The sequence below is a fragment of the Dendrobates tinctorius genome, unplaced genomic scaffold (genome assembly GCF_039654945.1).
Source record: "Dendrobates tinctorius isolate UK_male_01 unplaced genomic scaffold, ASM3965494v1 ptg000073l, whole genome shotgun sequence".
Lineage (NCBI taxonomy): Eukaryota > Metazoa > Chordata > Amphibia > Anura > Dendrobatidae > Dendrobates > Dendrobates tinctorius.
This window is the reverse complement of record NW_027361741.1, coordinates 5,279,367-5,294,774: the sequence shown is the minus strand read 5'-3', so window position 1 is coordinate 5,294,774 and position 15,408 is coordinate 5,279,367. Positions and strand designations below refer to the sequence as shown.

General features: G+C 45.6%; 1 protein-coding gene across 1 annotated transcript in view; it reads left to right on the top strand.

The window, feature by feature from the left end:
- Positions 1-12,676: 12,676 nt before the first annotated feature.
- Positions 12,677-15,408, top strand: part of SSH1 (slingshot protein phosphatase 1) — a 61,554-nt gene continuing 58,822 nt past the window's right edge. Inside the window, exon 1 of the mRNA XM_073582588.1 lies at positions 12,677-13,057. Within this exon, the coding sequence (XP_073438689.1) occupies positions 12,992-13,057 (66 nt within the window). The 5' untranslated portion in view covers positions 12,677-12,991. The remainder of the gene's footprint in view (positions 13,058-15,408) is intronic.

Genomic DNA, 15,408 nt, shown 5'->3' with positions numbered 1-15,408 from the left:
ATACACCAATAATAAAAACCAAAGGTTAAGTTATAAAAGAGGGAAAAGGTTGCTCCGGTCACATGTCACAATGTATTATGTACACAGCGTCAAATACAGAGGACGGTATTGCCATGTAATACATTAATTATTATCCCCAGTAAACTGACAAGAATTAACAGCTGTGGAGACACGAGGGTCAGTGGGTGCTCTCGTCCGTCCGCTGGCCTGGCTGTCTTTAGAAAGATCCCAATGGACCTGGGCTCATTACTCCTTTCTCGTTGGCAGAAATCTACTCAGACAACACAGGGTGAGGGTAAAACAGTGTGGCAATACTTTATTGAACCACCAACAGACAATAACATATAGAACAGTCCAGCAAGTACATAAGATGGTGCAAATCAGTCTCATCCTTCTGCTGGCTTGCCAGGATTAGAGCATCTGCAACGTCAGGGCTTCCAGGGCCAACTACCCCCACCAGTGGCACCCCGCTTTTGGCGGGCACCCACAGGTAGGAGGTAACGACAAGCTTAGGAAGCTGACAGTTCATTGAGGTATGTGGCCAAGTGACCTGATTGTTCCACCCTGGTTTCGCCAAACATCTCCAAGGGGCCAGGTGACCGGAGGGTCCTAACGTGGCTTCTCCAAACGTCTACATGGAGGCAGGTGACCAGAGAGTCCCAACGTGGCTTCTCCGAACGTCTCCATTCAGTGATGGTCAATGGAGCAGATCTGTATTCTTCCAGCTAGGGCCCTTAAGCTGGCATCCTGTAGAATGTAAAATCTGTATTTCTCTTAATGGAATGTCACTACCCTATCAGTGCAGATGATATATCACGGTTGAACAGGGTAACTCACCCACAGCTGCGAGGGAGATCGAGGTCTTGCGTCACGGAGGTGTGTAGGCGGACAGGACCTGGGGGCTGGGGCTCTCCGAGATGCAGTGAGGTACCGGGTGCCGGCAGGACCTGCGATCACGTGAGCTCCTGACGAAGCCACTTTGCGGCGGCGACATGCGTCGGGCATCTCCACAAGCTCCCCCTATCTGAGCGGTATTGTATTGGGACAGAGCGTGCAGGACTTTTTTTTTTTTGAGATTTCTTTTTGCAGGCAATCCTTATTTGTGTCCTGATCCATTTCTATTGTTCCCTTTTCCTGCACGCTGCACATATATTTTTGACTGTCCATTTATTTCAATACATGTGGCTCTTTTTTCATTATCTTGTTGGTCCAATCATTTTCATGGGCTTTGCTAGCATATGACATTTGTTTGGGTATTTTTTACAAGCCTTTATTAGCATATGGTACTGCACTGGGAAATCGTGTGCAGGATTTACACCTAGATTTTGTGTGATATTTTTTTGATGACTCTCATTGGTGCCTGTGTCCATTCTCAGAGTGTCTTGACCTGCACATTGTGTTTTTTGGATATTACACCAGCACATTTGGCTATTGTCAATGATGACGATTGCCCATTCATTTCCATGGGCTTCGTTGTCCCAATAGTTTTCATGCAGGTTTCCTTTGTATAGTCATACATTATTACCAAGTATGCTAAGTTTGTTTATGAAGTGTTCTATAACAATTTGCGCATAAATAATATTTTATATGGTGCTATTTTTGCACGTATGTTGTTTTGAACATTAAGCTATTTGTAGTATACTCATCACTGCTCACTTTGGGGTGTGTCTTCAGAGCTTCATTATGAGCTTTCCTTGGTGTTTTGTATATATGTCATGTTTATGACTTTTTGAATGATTTTATATGGTGTTGTCTATGTGTACCTAATAAAAATTATTGTATTGAGGTGATCCCTGCCTTCTGGTCAGTAGCTTTTTCTTCATATCTTTTTTTGTACTTGTTTATACTGACTGTAGGAGTATCCCTATGTCTATTTAGTGGTGCCCTCCTTAGTTCATATTATCACGTGTTAGAGGAAGGGGCGGGTTTACCGCAAAGCACTGCTGGGAGCCGGCCGTCCCGGAGATATGCGACGAAGGAATAGGAGGACAGACTCAGGTCAGACAAATCGAGGGGTCATGCACAGACAAGACAGTGCAGTACAGAAGGGGCAGGCAAAGGATAATCAAGACGTAGCCAAGAGGTCTTACACAGAGAGGGCAGCGCAGTACAGAAGGAGCAGGCACAGGATAGTCAAGACGTAGCCAAGGGGTCATACACAGATAGGGCAGCACAGTACAGAAGGGAAAAGCAGAACTCTTAACAGGGACAGAACCAAATCAGAACCAGACTTTCATATAGCAGCACAGGCACAAAGCACAAGCACAACAGGGTCAAACACACTCGGCCAAGGGTCAGAGTATAAGCGACAAGGGATGGCCCACAATGAGGCTATAAAAAGCCTCCCAGAATCCCAGAGTGAGTCCATCCACATGGACTTATACAAAAGGTAATCAACATATTAGCAAATATGATTGTTCAATGACCCTGACTCCCTATCCTTCAATGATAGCAATACAATAAACTGCAGGAGCTGATATAATCGACAATTCACAAACATCAATCGAAGAGTCAATGTTCAGACTCATATAGTCTATGTCTCCTGGCCTAAGGAAAATATACATCTGACATAATTAAGATTAAATGCTGTGTGGTCACTACAACTAAGAGATAAGGCTCTATTCACATTGCATTTAAACTTTCAGTTCATCATTCAGGAGTATTTCCCTATGAATGATTGATGGAAAACCTAGACGTATTTCACTGTTTAGACATATATTAACATACATTGTCGATGTGTTCTTATGTTTAACCCCTTTCTGCCATCTGATGCACTATCCCGTCCATGGGACCCGGGCCCTTATGCCCATGGACGGGATAGTACGTCATAGCGATCAGCGGCACTCACGTGGTGAGTGCCGCTGATCGCGGCTGGGTGTCAGCTGATTATCACAGCTGACACCCGGAACTATATGTCAGGGGCGGTCACGGACCGCCTCCGACATGTTAACCCCTGGCACACTGCAATCAAACACGATCGCAGTGTGCCGGAGGTTTAGGGAAGCATCGGCAGGGAGGGGGCTTCCCTGAGGCCCCCGCAGCAGCGCAATGTGCAGCGCTGCTGCGGGGGCCTCCTTCCCTGCATGTCCTCGGATCCAAAATGGTGGCGGGGACCTTCGGGGGCCTTCAGGGAGGCGGCTTCCTCATGCCTGCAAAGCGCCGGCATGAGGAAGCCTGCTGCAGTGCCTGTGACAGATCGCTGATCTGTCACAGCGATCTGTGATGTGACAGATCAGCGATCTGTCACATGACAGTTATGTCCCCCCTGGGACATTGTAATACAGTTAAAAAAAAAGTGTAAAAATAATTTATAAAAGATCGCTAAATAAAAAAAAAAAAAAAATATTCCCTAATAAATTCATTTTTTGGAAATAAAAAAACAAAACAAAACAATAAAAGTACACATATTTAGTATCACAGCATCCGTAACGACCCACCCTATAAAACTGTCCCATTAGTTAATCCCTTTAGCAAACCCCTTAAAAAATAAAAATAAAAAACAAAGCAAAAAATAATACTTTATTATCATACTGCCGAACAAAAAGTGCAATAACGCGCGATCAAAAAGACGGATATAAATAACCATGGTACTGTTGAAAACGTCATCTTGTCCTTCAAAAAATGAGCCACCATACAGCATTATCAGTGAAAAAATAAAAAAGTTATACCTCACAGAATAAAGCGATGCAAAAATAATTATTTTTTCTATAAAATTGTTTTCATTGCATAAAGGTGCCAAAACATAAAAAAGACATAAATGAGGTATCGCTGTAATCATACTGACCCAAAAAATAAAACCGCCTTATCAATTTTACCGCATGCAGAATGGTGTAAACGCACTCGCCCAAAAGAAATTCATGAAACGCTGGTTTTTGTTCATTCTGCATCCTAAAAATCGGAGTAAAAAGCGATCAAAAAATGTCACGTGCCCGAAAATAGTACCAATAAAAACGTCAACTCGTTCCGCAAAAAATAAGACCTCACATGACTCGGTGGGTCAAAATATGGAAAAATTATAGCTCTCAAAATGTGGTGATGCAAAAACTATTTTTACAATAAAAAGCGTCTTTTAGCGTGTGACAGCTGCCAAACATAAAAACCCGCTATATATAGTAAATCAAACCCCCCGTTATCACCCCCTTAGTTAGGGAAAAATAATAAAATTTAAAAAATGTATTTATTTCCATTTTCCCATTAGGGTTAGGGCTAGGGCTAGGGCTAGGGTTAGGGCTAGGGTTAGGGTTAGGGCTAGGGTTAGGGCTGAGATTAGGGTTAGGGTTAGGGGTGTGTTGGGGTTAGGGTTGGAGTTAGAATTGGGGGGTTTCCACTGTTTGGGCACATCAGGTACTCTCCAAACGCAACATGGCGTCTGATCTCAATTCCTGCCAATTCTGCTTTGAAAAAGTCAAACGGTGCTTCTTCCCTTCCAAGCTCTGCTATGCGCCCAAACAGTGTTTTACCCCCACATATGGGGTATCAGCCTACTCAGGACAAATTGCAAAAGAACTTTTGGGGTCCAATTTCTCCTGTTACCCTTAGGAAAATAAAAAATTGGGGGCAAAAACATCATTTTTGTGGAAAAAATATGATTTTTTTATTTTCATGCCCGGGCGTTATAAACTTCTGTGAAGCCCTTGGGGGTTCAAAGTGCTCACCACACATCTAGATAAGTTCCTTAAGGGGTCTAGTTTCCAAAATGGGGTCACTTGTGGGGGGTTTCCACTGTTTAGGTACATTAGGGGCTCTCCAAAGGCAACATGACACCCGCAGACCATTCCATCAAAGTCTGCATTCCAAAACGTCACTACTTCCCTTCTGAGACCCGACGTGTGCCCATCTAGTAGTTTTCTCCCACATATGGGGTATCAGCATACTCAGGACAAATTGGACAACAACTTTTGGGGTCCAATTTCTCCTGTTACCCTTGGGGAAATAAAAAAATTGGGGACTAAAAGATTGTGTTTGTGGAAAAAATACGATTTTTTTATTTTCACGCCCGGGCGTTATAAACTTCTGAGAAGCCCTTGGGGGTTCAAAATGCTCACCACACACCTAGATAAGTTACTTGTGGGGTCTAGTTTCCAAAATGGTGTCATTTGTGGGGGGTTTCCACTGTTTAGGCACATCAGGGGCTTTCCAAACGCGGCATGTCGTCCAATCCCAGTTCCAGCCAAAAGAGTCAAATGGCGCTGCTTCCCTTCCGAGCTCTGCCGTGCGCCCAAATAGTGGTTTACCCCCACATGTGGGGTATCAGCTTACTCAGGACAAATTGCACAATAACTTTTATGGTCCTGTTACCCTTGGGAAAATAAAAATTGGGGGTGAAAAGATCATTTTTGTGGAAAAAATGTGATTTTTTTAATTTTATGACTGTACGTTATAAACTTCTGTGAAGCCCTGGGAGGTTCAAAGTTCTCACCACACATCTAGATAAGTTCCTTGGGGAGTCTAGTTTCCAGATTGGTGTCATTTGTGGGGGATTTCCACTGTTTTGGCACATCAGGGGCTTTTATGGCGTCCAATCTCAATTCCAGCCATAAAAGTCAAATGGCGCTGCTTCCCTTCCGAGCTCTGCCATACGCCCAAATAGTGATTAACCCCCACATATTGGGTATCAGCGTACTCAGGACAAATTGCACAATAACTTTTGGGGTCCTGTTACCCTTGGAAAAATAAAAATTGAGGGTGAAAAGATCATTTTTGTGGAAAAAATGATTTTTTAATTGTACGGCTGTACGTTATAAACTTCTGTGAAGCCCTTGGGGGTTCAAAGTTCTCACCACACATCTAGATAAGTTCACTTGTGGGGGATTTCCACTGTTTAGGCACATCAGGGGCTCTCCAAACATGACATGGCGTCCGATCTGAATTCCAGCCAATTTTGCATTGAAAAAGTCAAACGGCTCTCCTTCCCTTCTGAGCTCTGCCAAGCGCCGAAACAGTGGTTCCCCCCCACATATCAGGTATCAGCGTACTCAGGAGAAATTGCACAATAACTTTGGCAGTACAATTTCTCCTGTTACCCTTGGTAAAATAAAAAAAATTGGACCTGAAATAATTTTTTTGTGAAAAAAAGTTAAATGTTCATTTTTTTTAAACACTCAAATAATTCCTGTGAAGCACCTGAAGGGTTAATAAACTTATTGAATGTGGTTTTGAACATCTTGAGGGTGCAGTTTTTAGAATGGTGTCACTTTTGGGTATTTTCTATCATATAGGCCCCTCAAAATAGCTTCAAATGTGATGTGGTCCGTAAAAATAAAATGGTGTTGTAAAAATGAGAAATCGCTGGTCAACTTTTAACCCTTATAACCTCCTAACAAAAAAAAATTTTGGTTCCAAAATTGTGCTGATGTAAAGTAAACATGTGGGAAATGTTACTTGTTAAGTTTTTTGTGTGCCGCATCTCTGTGATTTAAGGGCATAAAAATTCAAAGTTGGAAAAATGCGACATTTTCAAAATTTTCGCCAAATTTCCGTTTTTTTTCACAAATTTCACCACTGTCTATCATGTCAACTCATCTGTGCCCTGCTATCACGTCATCAATAGATGCCCACCCCCTGCCAGCATGCTGAAAATGCTGCTGTCAGCGATTGAAAGTGGCATTAACTAGGTTAACAGCTCCACCCGTGGCTGTTAGAAGCAGTTGATGGCTGAATATCACCCATATGACAGGGAAGGATGCAGACTCAATTCTCAGTTCAAAGTCAGGGAGCCAGCATATGACATAACTACAGTGGGGGAAATAAGTATTTGATACACTTCCAATTTTGCACGTTTTCCCACCTACAAAGAATGGAGAGGTTTGTAATTTCTATCGTCAGTATACTTCAACTGTGATAGACAGAATCTAAAAAAATTCTAGAAAATCACATTGCATGATTTTTACATAATTTACATTATAGTGCATGAAATAAGTATTTGATACAATAGAAAAACAGAACTTAATATTTGGTACAGAAAAGTTTGTTTGCAATTATAGATGTTTCCTGTAGATCTTGACCAAGTTTGCACACACTGCAACAGGAATATTGACCCACTCCTCCATACAGATCTTCTCCAGATCTTTCAGGCTTCAGGGTTGTCACTGGTCAACACTGAGTTTCACCTCCCTCCAAAGATTTTCTATTGGGTGCAGGTCTGGAGACTGACTAGGGCACTCAAGAAACTTGAAATACTTCTTATGGCGCCACTCCTTAGTTGCCCTTGCTGTGTGTTTCAGGTCATTGTCATGCTGGAATACCCAACCAAAACGCATACTCAATGCTCTGAGGGAAGGGGGTTGTTATCCAAAATTTTGCGATACATGACCCCATCCATCCTCCGTTCAATACAGTGCAGTCATCCTGTCCCCTTTGCAGAAAGGCACCCCCAAAGTGTGATGTTTCCCCCACCATGTTTCATGGTTGGGATGGTGTTCTTCCATGGCGAGTAGAGTTGATACCAAAAAGTTCTATTTTAGTCTCATCTGACCATATGGCCTTCTCTCATGCCATCTCTGGATCATCCAGATGGTCATTGGCAAACTTCAAATGGGCCTGCACATGTGCTGGAATAAGCAAGGGGACCATACGTGCACCAGAAAGATTTTAATCCATGGCGTGTAGTGTATTACTAACGGTAAAGTTCGATACTTTGGTTACAGATCTCTTCAGGCCATTGACTAGGTCCTCCCGTGTAGTTCTGGGCTGATTCTTGACCTTTCTCAGAATCATCCTTACCCCACGAGGCAATTCTGGCATGGAGCCCCAGACCAAGGATGATTCACAGTCATCTTATGCTTCTTTCATTTTCTAATAATTGTTCCAACAGTTTTTGCATTCCCACCAAGCTGCTTGCCTATTGTCCATGTAGCCCATCCTAGCCTTGTGCAGGACTAGAATTGTGTCCCTGGTGTAAATAGACAGCTCTTTGGTCTTGGCCATGGTGGAGAGGTTGGAGTGTGATTGATTGTGTGAATAGGTGTGTACAGGTAAAGAGTTCAAACAGGTGCAATTAATACAGGTAATGAGTGCAGAGGAGAAGAGCTTCTTAAAGAAAAACTAACAGGTCTGTGAGAGCCAGAATTCTTGCTGGTTGATAGGTGATCAAATACTTATTTCATACAATAAAATGCAAATTAATTATTTCAAAATCATACAGTGTGATTTTCTTGCTTTCTTTTTAAATTCTGTCTGTCACAGTTGAAGTGTACCTACGATAAAAATTACAGGCCTCTCCATTCCTTGTAGATGAGAAAACTTGCAAAATTGGCAATGTATCAAATACTACCTTCCTGATTTGCTATTCTTTTGCATGTTTGTCACACTTAAATGTTTCAGATCACCAAACAAATTTAAATATTAGACAAAGATAACACAAGTAAACACAAAATGCAGTTTTTAAAGGAAGGTATTTATTATTAAGGACAAAAGAAATTCAAACCGACAGGGCCCTGTGTGAAAAAGTGATTCCTCCCACTCAAAACACAAATTAACTGTGATTTATCGCATACATGGGAAGCTGAGTTCAAATTCTCTAGCCATACCCAGGCCTGATTACTGCCACACCTGTTCTCAGTCAAGAAGTCACTTAAATAGGACTTGCCTGACAATGTGAAGTAGACCTAAAACTCCTCAAAATCTAGACATCATGCCGCGACCCAAATAAATTCTATAACAAATGACAAAGTAATTGAGATCTATCAGTCTGGAAAAGGTTATAAAGCCATTTCTCAAGCTTTGGGACTCCAACGAACCACAATGAGAGCCATTATCCACAAATGCGAAAACAAGGAACAGTTGGTGAACCTTCCCAGGATGGTTGGTCGCCCAAAATTACCTGAAGAGTGCACCGACAGCTCATCCAACAAATCACAAAAGAACACCCAAGAACATTCAAAGAATTACAGCCCTCACTTGCCTCAGCTACGGTCAGTGTTCACGACACCACCATAAGAAAGAGACTGGGCAAAAATGTCCTGCATGACAGAGTTCCTAGATGAAAACTGCTGCTGAACAATAAGAACATAAAGGCTCATCTCAATTTTGTCAGAAAACATCTTGATGATCCCCAAGACCTTTGGAAGAATATTCTGTGGACTGACGAGAATAAAATTGAACTTTTTGTAAGGAGTATGTCCCATTACATCTGGCATAGAAGTAACACAGCATTTCAGAAAAGGAACATCATACCTACAGTAAAATATGGTGGTGGTAGTGTGATGGTCTGGAGCTGTTTTGCTGCTTAAAGACCTGGAAGACTTGCTGTGGTTAATGGAACCATGAATTCTGCTGTCTACCAAAAAATACTGAAGGAGAATGCCCGGTCATATATTTGTGACCTCAAGCTGAAGCGCACTTGGGTTATGCAGCAGGACAATGATCCAAAACACACCAGCAAGTCCACCTCTGAATGCAAAAAAACAAAATTAAGTCTTTGGAGTGGCCTAGTCAAAATCCTGATCTTAATGCAATTGAGATAATGTGACATGACCTTAAAAAGGTGGCTCATGCTCAGAAACCCTCCAATGTGGCTGAATTACAACAATTTTGCAAAGATGAGTGGGCCAAAATTCCTCCAGAGCTTTGTAAAAGAATCATTGACAATTATCACAAATGTTTGATTGCAGTTGTTGCTGCTAAGGGTGGCCCAACCAGTCATTTGGAAACTGTATTTTGTGTTTACTTGTGTTATCTTTGTCTAATATTTACATTTGCTTGGTGATTTCTCAAAAAAATGGCTTGGGGTCCCAGGAAATTTTAGTAACCAGCAGACAGATAGCGGACATCTGGGGGCAGATGTTTATAGCCTGGGAATGGGATAATGTAGCGCCCGCTTCTCTGCCTGCAGTCCCTCTCTCCCTGCAGAGACATCAGCGTACTCATCGCCAAGGTCCCACGCCCTGACCCTTCTGGGTCTGCTGCTGCCTGGGGTGCGTGCACTCCTAGCAGGCACTGTGCTTAGAGCGCGTTCACACACTTCCTCTTTCTTAAAGGGGCCACGCACGTTCCTCTAAAGTGTCCCCAGCCAAAGGCTGGAGGTCTCTTACCATTTAAAGTGCCTCCTCCAACATGGAGGTGCCTGTGCAATGTTGTGAGTTTGTTCCTAACATGCTTGTCATTTCTCAGGTCCCAGTACGTGTATCCTAGCCTGCTGCATCCGCTAGTGCTTTCTTCTACGGCAGCTGAGCCAGATGCACCCATCAGTGCTCATCTCAACGGCAGCCAAGCCAGCTACACCCGCCAGTGCTCACCTCAATGGCAGCCAAGCCAGCTACATCCGCCAGTGCTCACCTCAACAGCAGCCGAGCCAGCTACACCCACCAGTACTCACCTCAACGGCAGCCGAGCCAGCTGCACCCACCAGTACTCACCTCACCGGCAGCCGAGCCAGATACACCCACCAGTACTCACCTCAACGGCAGCCAAGCCAGCTGTACCCACCAGTGCTCACCTCAATGGCAGCCGAGCCTGCTGCACCCGTTAGTGCTCACCTCAATGGCAGCCGAGCCTGCTGCACCCGTTAGTGCTCACCTCAATGGCAGCCGAGTCATCTGCACCCGCCAGTGCTCACCTCAACGGCAGCCAAGCCAGCTGCACCCACCAGTGCTCACCTCAACAGCAGCCAAGACAGCTGCACCCCCCAGTGCTCACCTCAACGGCAGCCGAGCCAGCTGCACCCACCAGTACTCATCTGTCCATTAGACTGTCCTGTCTGGACCTTTGGTTCCTGTCATCTTCTCTGCCTGCTGCATCTGTTGGACATTCCCCCAGCTGACATGACATTCTGCATGAAGTCCAGGAATTTGCAGAGGACTGAGATAAAGTTATTTTCTCTGATGAAGCATTCTGCTTGGGACATCTGGAAGTATGAAGAAAGGATGAGTGCCACCATGAGTCCTGTGTCCTGCCAACAGTAAAGTGTCCTGAGACCTTTCATGTAAGGGAGAGGGCTCCCTCACAATTCTTCCCAATAACAAAGGCATGAATAGCTCATAATCTAAACATCCTCCCAAACCAACTAGTCCCAATGGTCCAGGAGCAATTTGCTGATGAGTTTGCCAAAGCTGTTTCCAGCATGACGGAGCAATAATGCAAAAGCAAAAACTAACCAGAAAAATGTACAGTTTGGGTCCATGTCCAGGAATCTCCCAAGATCTCAATCTGATCTGATCCAATGCCGGGATGAATTACAGAAGTCTTAAAATATAAGGGTCAAGGCGTAAATATTGAGTCTTCCCATTAATTTGATGTATTTGGTAATAAAACTATCAAAACTTATAAAAAGCTTATAATTGTTCTTCAGTAACTATAGAAACATCTGAAAAAAAATATGAAACTCTCAAGCGGAAAACTTTGTGAAAACCAAAATCTGTCAGGCTCAAAACGACAACTGTATGTATACATGAGTCCAGTGGGCGGTCTTACTAGTGATTGACAGCTATCGCTGCATGCACAGTCATAGGGAGAAGACTGTCAATCACTAGTAGGACCACCCACTGGACTGAAATAGATGCAAACAGCAGGGATTTCGGTGAAGAAAATACAAGTTATAGTGAAAATGTTCCAACAGAAACGTAAATCAGCCTGCTCCTCTTGCTCTATAACATGCTGCCTAGAGGTCACATACCATTCTCAACATGAGAACTTCCCTTTTAAGGGCTTGTCCTAGTCCATGACATGTGTACAGGGGCCATACATAGGTTACAAATCAAACTCGCCTGTCATACCCTCCTGCTGGCACTCCAGAATCGGATGTTCTCTAATGCTGTGCTGTTCTAATCACCTTACCGCTGCAGCTAATCACAGGCAGCAGCGGTCGTGTGACAGAAGAACGTGACCTGGTGCCTTCAAGGCTGATGCAGACCACCAGAGCAGCCTGCAGTGGATCCAAAGGGTGCAGGCATGTTTGGTTTTTTAACCCATGCATGGTGTATGAGTGACATATGGTCTTTACAGAGGCTTCACAACCCCTTTAAAGTGGTTAAAAAATAAGCCTGCAGTCACTCTGAGTGACTTATGAATCCCCAGCGCACGCCCTGTACACTGTGGGGACTGGCCGGTATTCAGAAGGCTCCTTATCATCAGAGGCAGGATTATAACGACCGCAGCTGACAACACAGGATCCACCAGTCACCCTCCTCCCTTCACACTGACCTTTGCACACGCTCATTAGATGCTTCAGTACAAAGCCTCGGGTCAGAGTTTGACCATTGTGGCTATGTACATGTGTTGTTTCCTGAAACAAAAGGAAATTGAGAGTCTAACACCGCTCCAGTAGCCAGTGTGAAAACTGCAAGACTTCTAGATTTAATTCAGATTGTGATAAAGAAAAGAATTGCCCTCCAAAAAATAAACATTTATTTAAAAAAAAAAAAAAATGATTCAAACAAAAGGTAATTTTCAAACACCAGCTTCCTTTTAAATGATCCTCCTCACTGGAGGCATGTAATGAGTAGGAAAAGGGGCTTGGGACCAACGTATTGCTGGCTTCTCCATAGCCGGTGCTGCTTGTGTCCGGCGGATTAGTGGGGTGCAGGACCCCCGACCTTATGGCCCGTCCTACAGATGTCGGGACCTTTGTAATCTAATAGACATTATTGGATGGAGAACCCCTCTGATTTGGGGTCTGTGATGCTTTTCCCACTACTAAGACTAAAGCCTGATAATTGTCCACTCCGGGATCTTCCTAAGATCCACAGTGGGAGGTGGGGGTCTCGCATGTACAGCACAGGAGGACCCCCGGGCCATGACTGCCTGCAGCGGTGACCTGGGCGCGTGCACCTCTGACCCTCCACCTCCGGGAGGAGGAGTCAACGGTCTGTGCGGGGACTGAGCATCACACCGGGGCCAGGAGCAGCGCCCGCACCGGCCATCCCTGCTCAGCCTGGGCGGGATACGTGTGCTGTGGGCCCGGCACTGGGAGCCGGCCTGTAGAGCAGCAGTGCCAGCACCTGCCTCCCGCACGGCGGGCACCCGGGACACACTGCCCGTCTGCTGACCCCTCATCATGGCCTTAGTGACTCTCCAGCGATCCCCGACGCCCAGCGCCGCCTCCTCCGCCAGCACCAGCGAGGTGAGAGCGTCCTCCCGCAGCCGGGGCTCAGGAAAGATCGGGGCAGCTGCAGCATACGTAGGCCCCGGCCCGGACCTGCCACTGCCGGCTCTGTGCCAGCAGTGTCACTTATCACCGGTGCTGGGTACCAGGCTGAGGATGCCCATTGCTGCACTTATAATGTACTGATGGGACTTGTATCAAAATAGGCTGTCTGGTATTGTTTTATAGACTAATGGCACAGCTAATACTATCAGATCCCCTGTCATGGGCACAGCTGATGCCAAGTATCAGATCAGATCCTGGCATGGGCACAGCTACTGTCAAGTATCAGATCCTGTCATGGGCACAGCTGATACCAAGTATCAGATCCTGTCATGGGCACAGCTGATGCCAAGTGTCAGATCAGATCCTGTCATGGGCACAGCTGATGCCAAGTATCAGATCCTGTCATGGGCACAGCAGATGCCAAGTATCAGATCAGATCCTGTCACGGGCACAGCTGATGCCAAGTATCAGATCAGATCCTGGCATGGGCACAGCTGATACCAAGTATCAGATCCTGTCATGGGCACAGCTGATACCAAGTATCAGATCCTGTCATGGGCACAGCTGATACCAAGTATCAGATCCTGTCATGGGCACAGCTGATGCCAAGTGTCAAATCAGATCCTGTCATGGGCACAGCTGATGCCAAGTGTCAGATCCTATCATGGGAACAGCTGATGCCAAGTATCAGATCCTGTCATGGGCACAGCAGATGCCAAGTATCAGATCAGATCCTGTCACGGGCACAGCTGATGCCAAGTATCAGATCAGATCCTGTCATGGGCACAGCCAAGTATCAGATCCTGTCATGGGCACAGCTGATGCCAAGTATCAGATCCTGTCATGGGCACAGCTGATGCCAAGTATCAGATCCTGTCATGGGCACAGCTGATGCCAAGTATCAGATCCTGTCATGGGCACAGCTGATGCCAAGTATCAGATCCTGTCATGGGCACAGCTGATGCCAAGTGTCAGATCCTGTCATGGGCACAGCTGATGCCAAGTGTCAGATCCTGTCATGGGCACAGCTGATGCCAAGTGTCTGATCTTGTCATGGGCACAACTGATGCCAAGTATCAGATCCTGTCATGGGCACAACTGATGCCAAGTGTCAGATCAGATCCTGTCATGGGCACAGCTGATGCCAAGTGTCAGATCAGATCCTGTCATGGGCACAGCTGATGCCAAGTGTCAGATCCTGTCATGGGCACAGCTGATGCCAAGTGTCAGATCCTGTCATGGGCACAGCTGATGCCAAGTGTCAGATCCTGTCATGGGCACAGCTGATGCCAAGTGTCAGATCCTGTCATGGGCACAGCTGATGCCAAGTGTCAGATCCTGTCATGGGCACAGCTGATGCCAAGTGTCAGATCAGATCCTGTCATGGGCACAGCTGATGCCAAGTGTCAGATCAGATCCTGTCATGGGCACAGCTGATGCCAAGTGTCAGATCAGATCCTGTCATGGGCACAGCTGATGCCAAGTGTCAGATCAGATCCTGTCATGGGCACAGCTGATGCCAAGTGTCAGATCAGATCCTGTCATGGGCACAGCTGATGCCAAGTGTCAGATCAGATCCTGTCATGGGCACAGCTGATGCCAAGTGTCAGATCAGATCCTGTCATGGGCACAGCTGATGCCAAGTGTCAGATCAGATCCTGTCATGGGCACAGCTGATGCCAAGTGTCAGATCAGATCCTGTCATGGGCACAGCTGATGCCAAGTGTCAGATCAGATCCTGTCATGGGCACAGCTGATGCCAAGTGTCAGATCAGATCCTGTCATGGGCACAGCTGATGCCAAGTGTCAGATCCTGTCATGGGCACAGCTGATGCCAAGTGTCAGATCAGATCCTGTCATGGGCACAGCTGATGCCAAGTGTCAGATCAGATCCTGTCATGGGCACAGCTGATGCCAAGTGTCAGATCAGATCCTGTCATGGGCACAGCTGATGCCAAGTGTCAGATCAGATCCTGTCATGGGCACAGCTGATGCCAAGTGTCAGATCAGATCCTGTCATGGGCACAGCTGATGCCAAGTGTCAGATCAGATCCTTTCATGGGCACAGCTGATGCCAAGTGTCAGATCAGATCCTGTCATGGGCACAGCTGATGCCAAGTGTCAGATCAGATCCTGTCATGGGCACAGCTGATGCCAAGTGTCAGATCAGATCCTGTCATGGGCACAGCTGATGCCAAGTGTCAGATCAGATCCTGTCATGGGCACAGCTGATGCCAAGTGTCAGATCAGATCCTGTCATGGGCACAGCTGATGCCAAGTGTCAGATCAGATCCTGTCATGGGCACAGCTGATGCCAAGTGTCA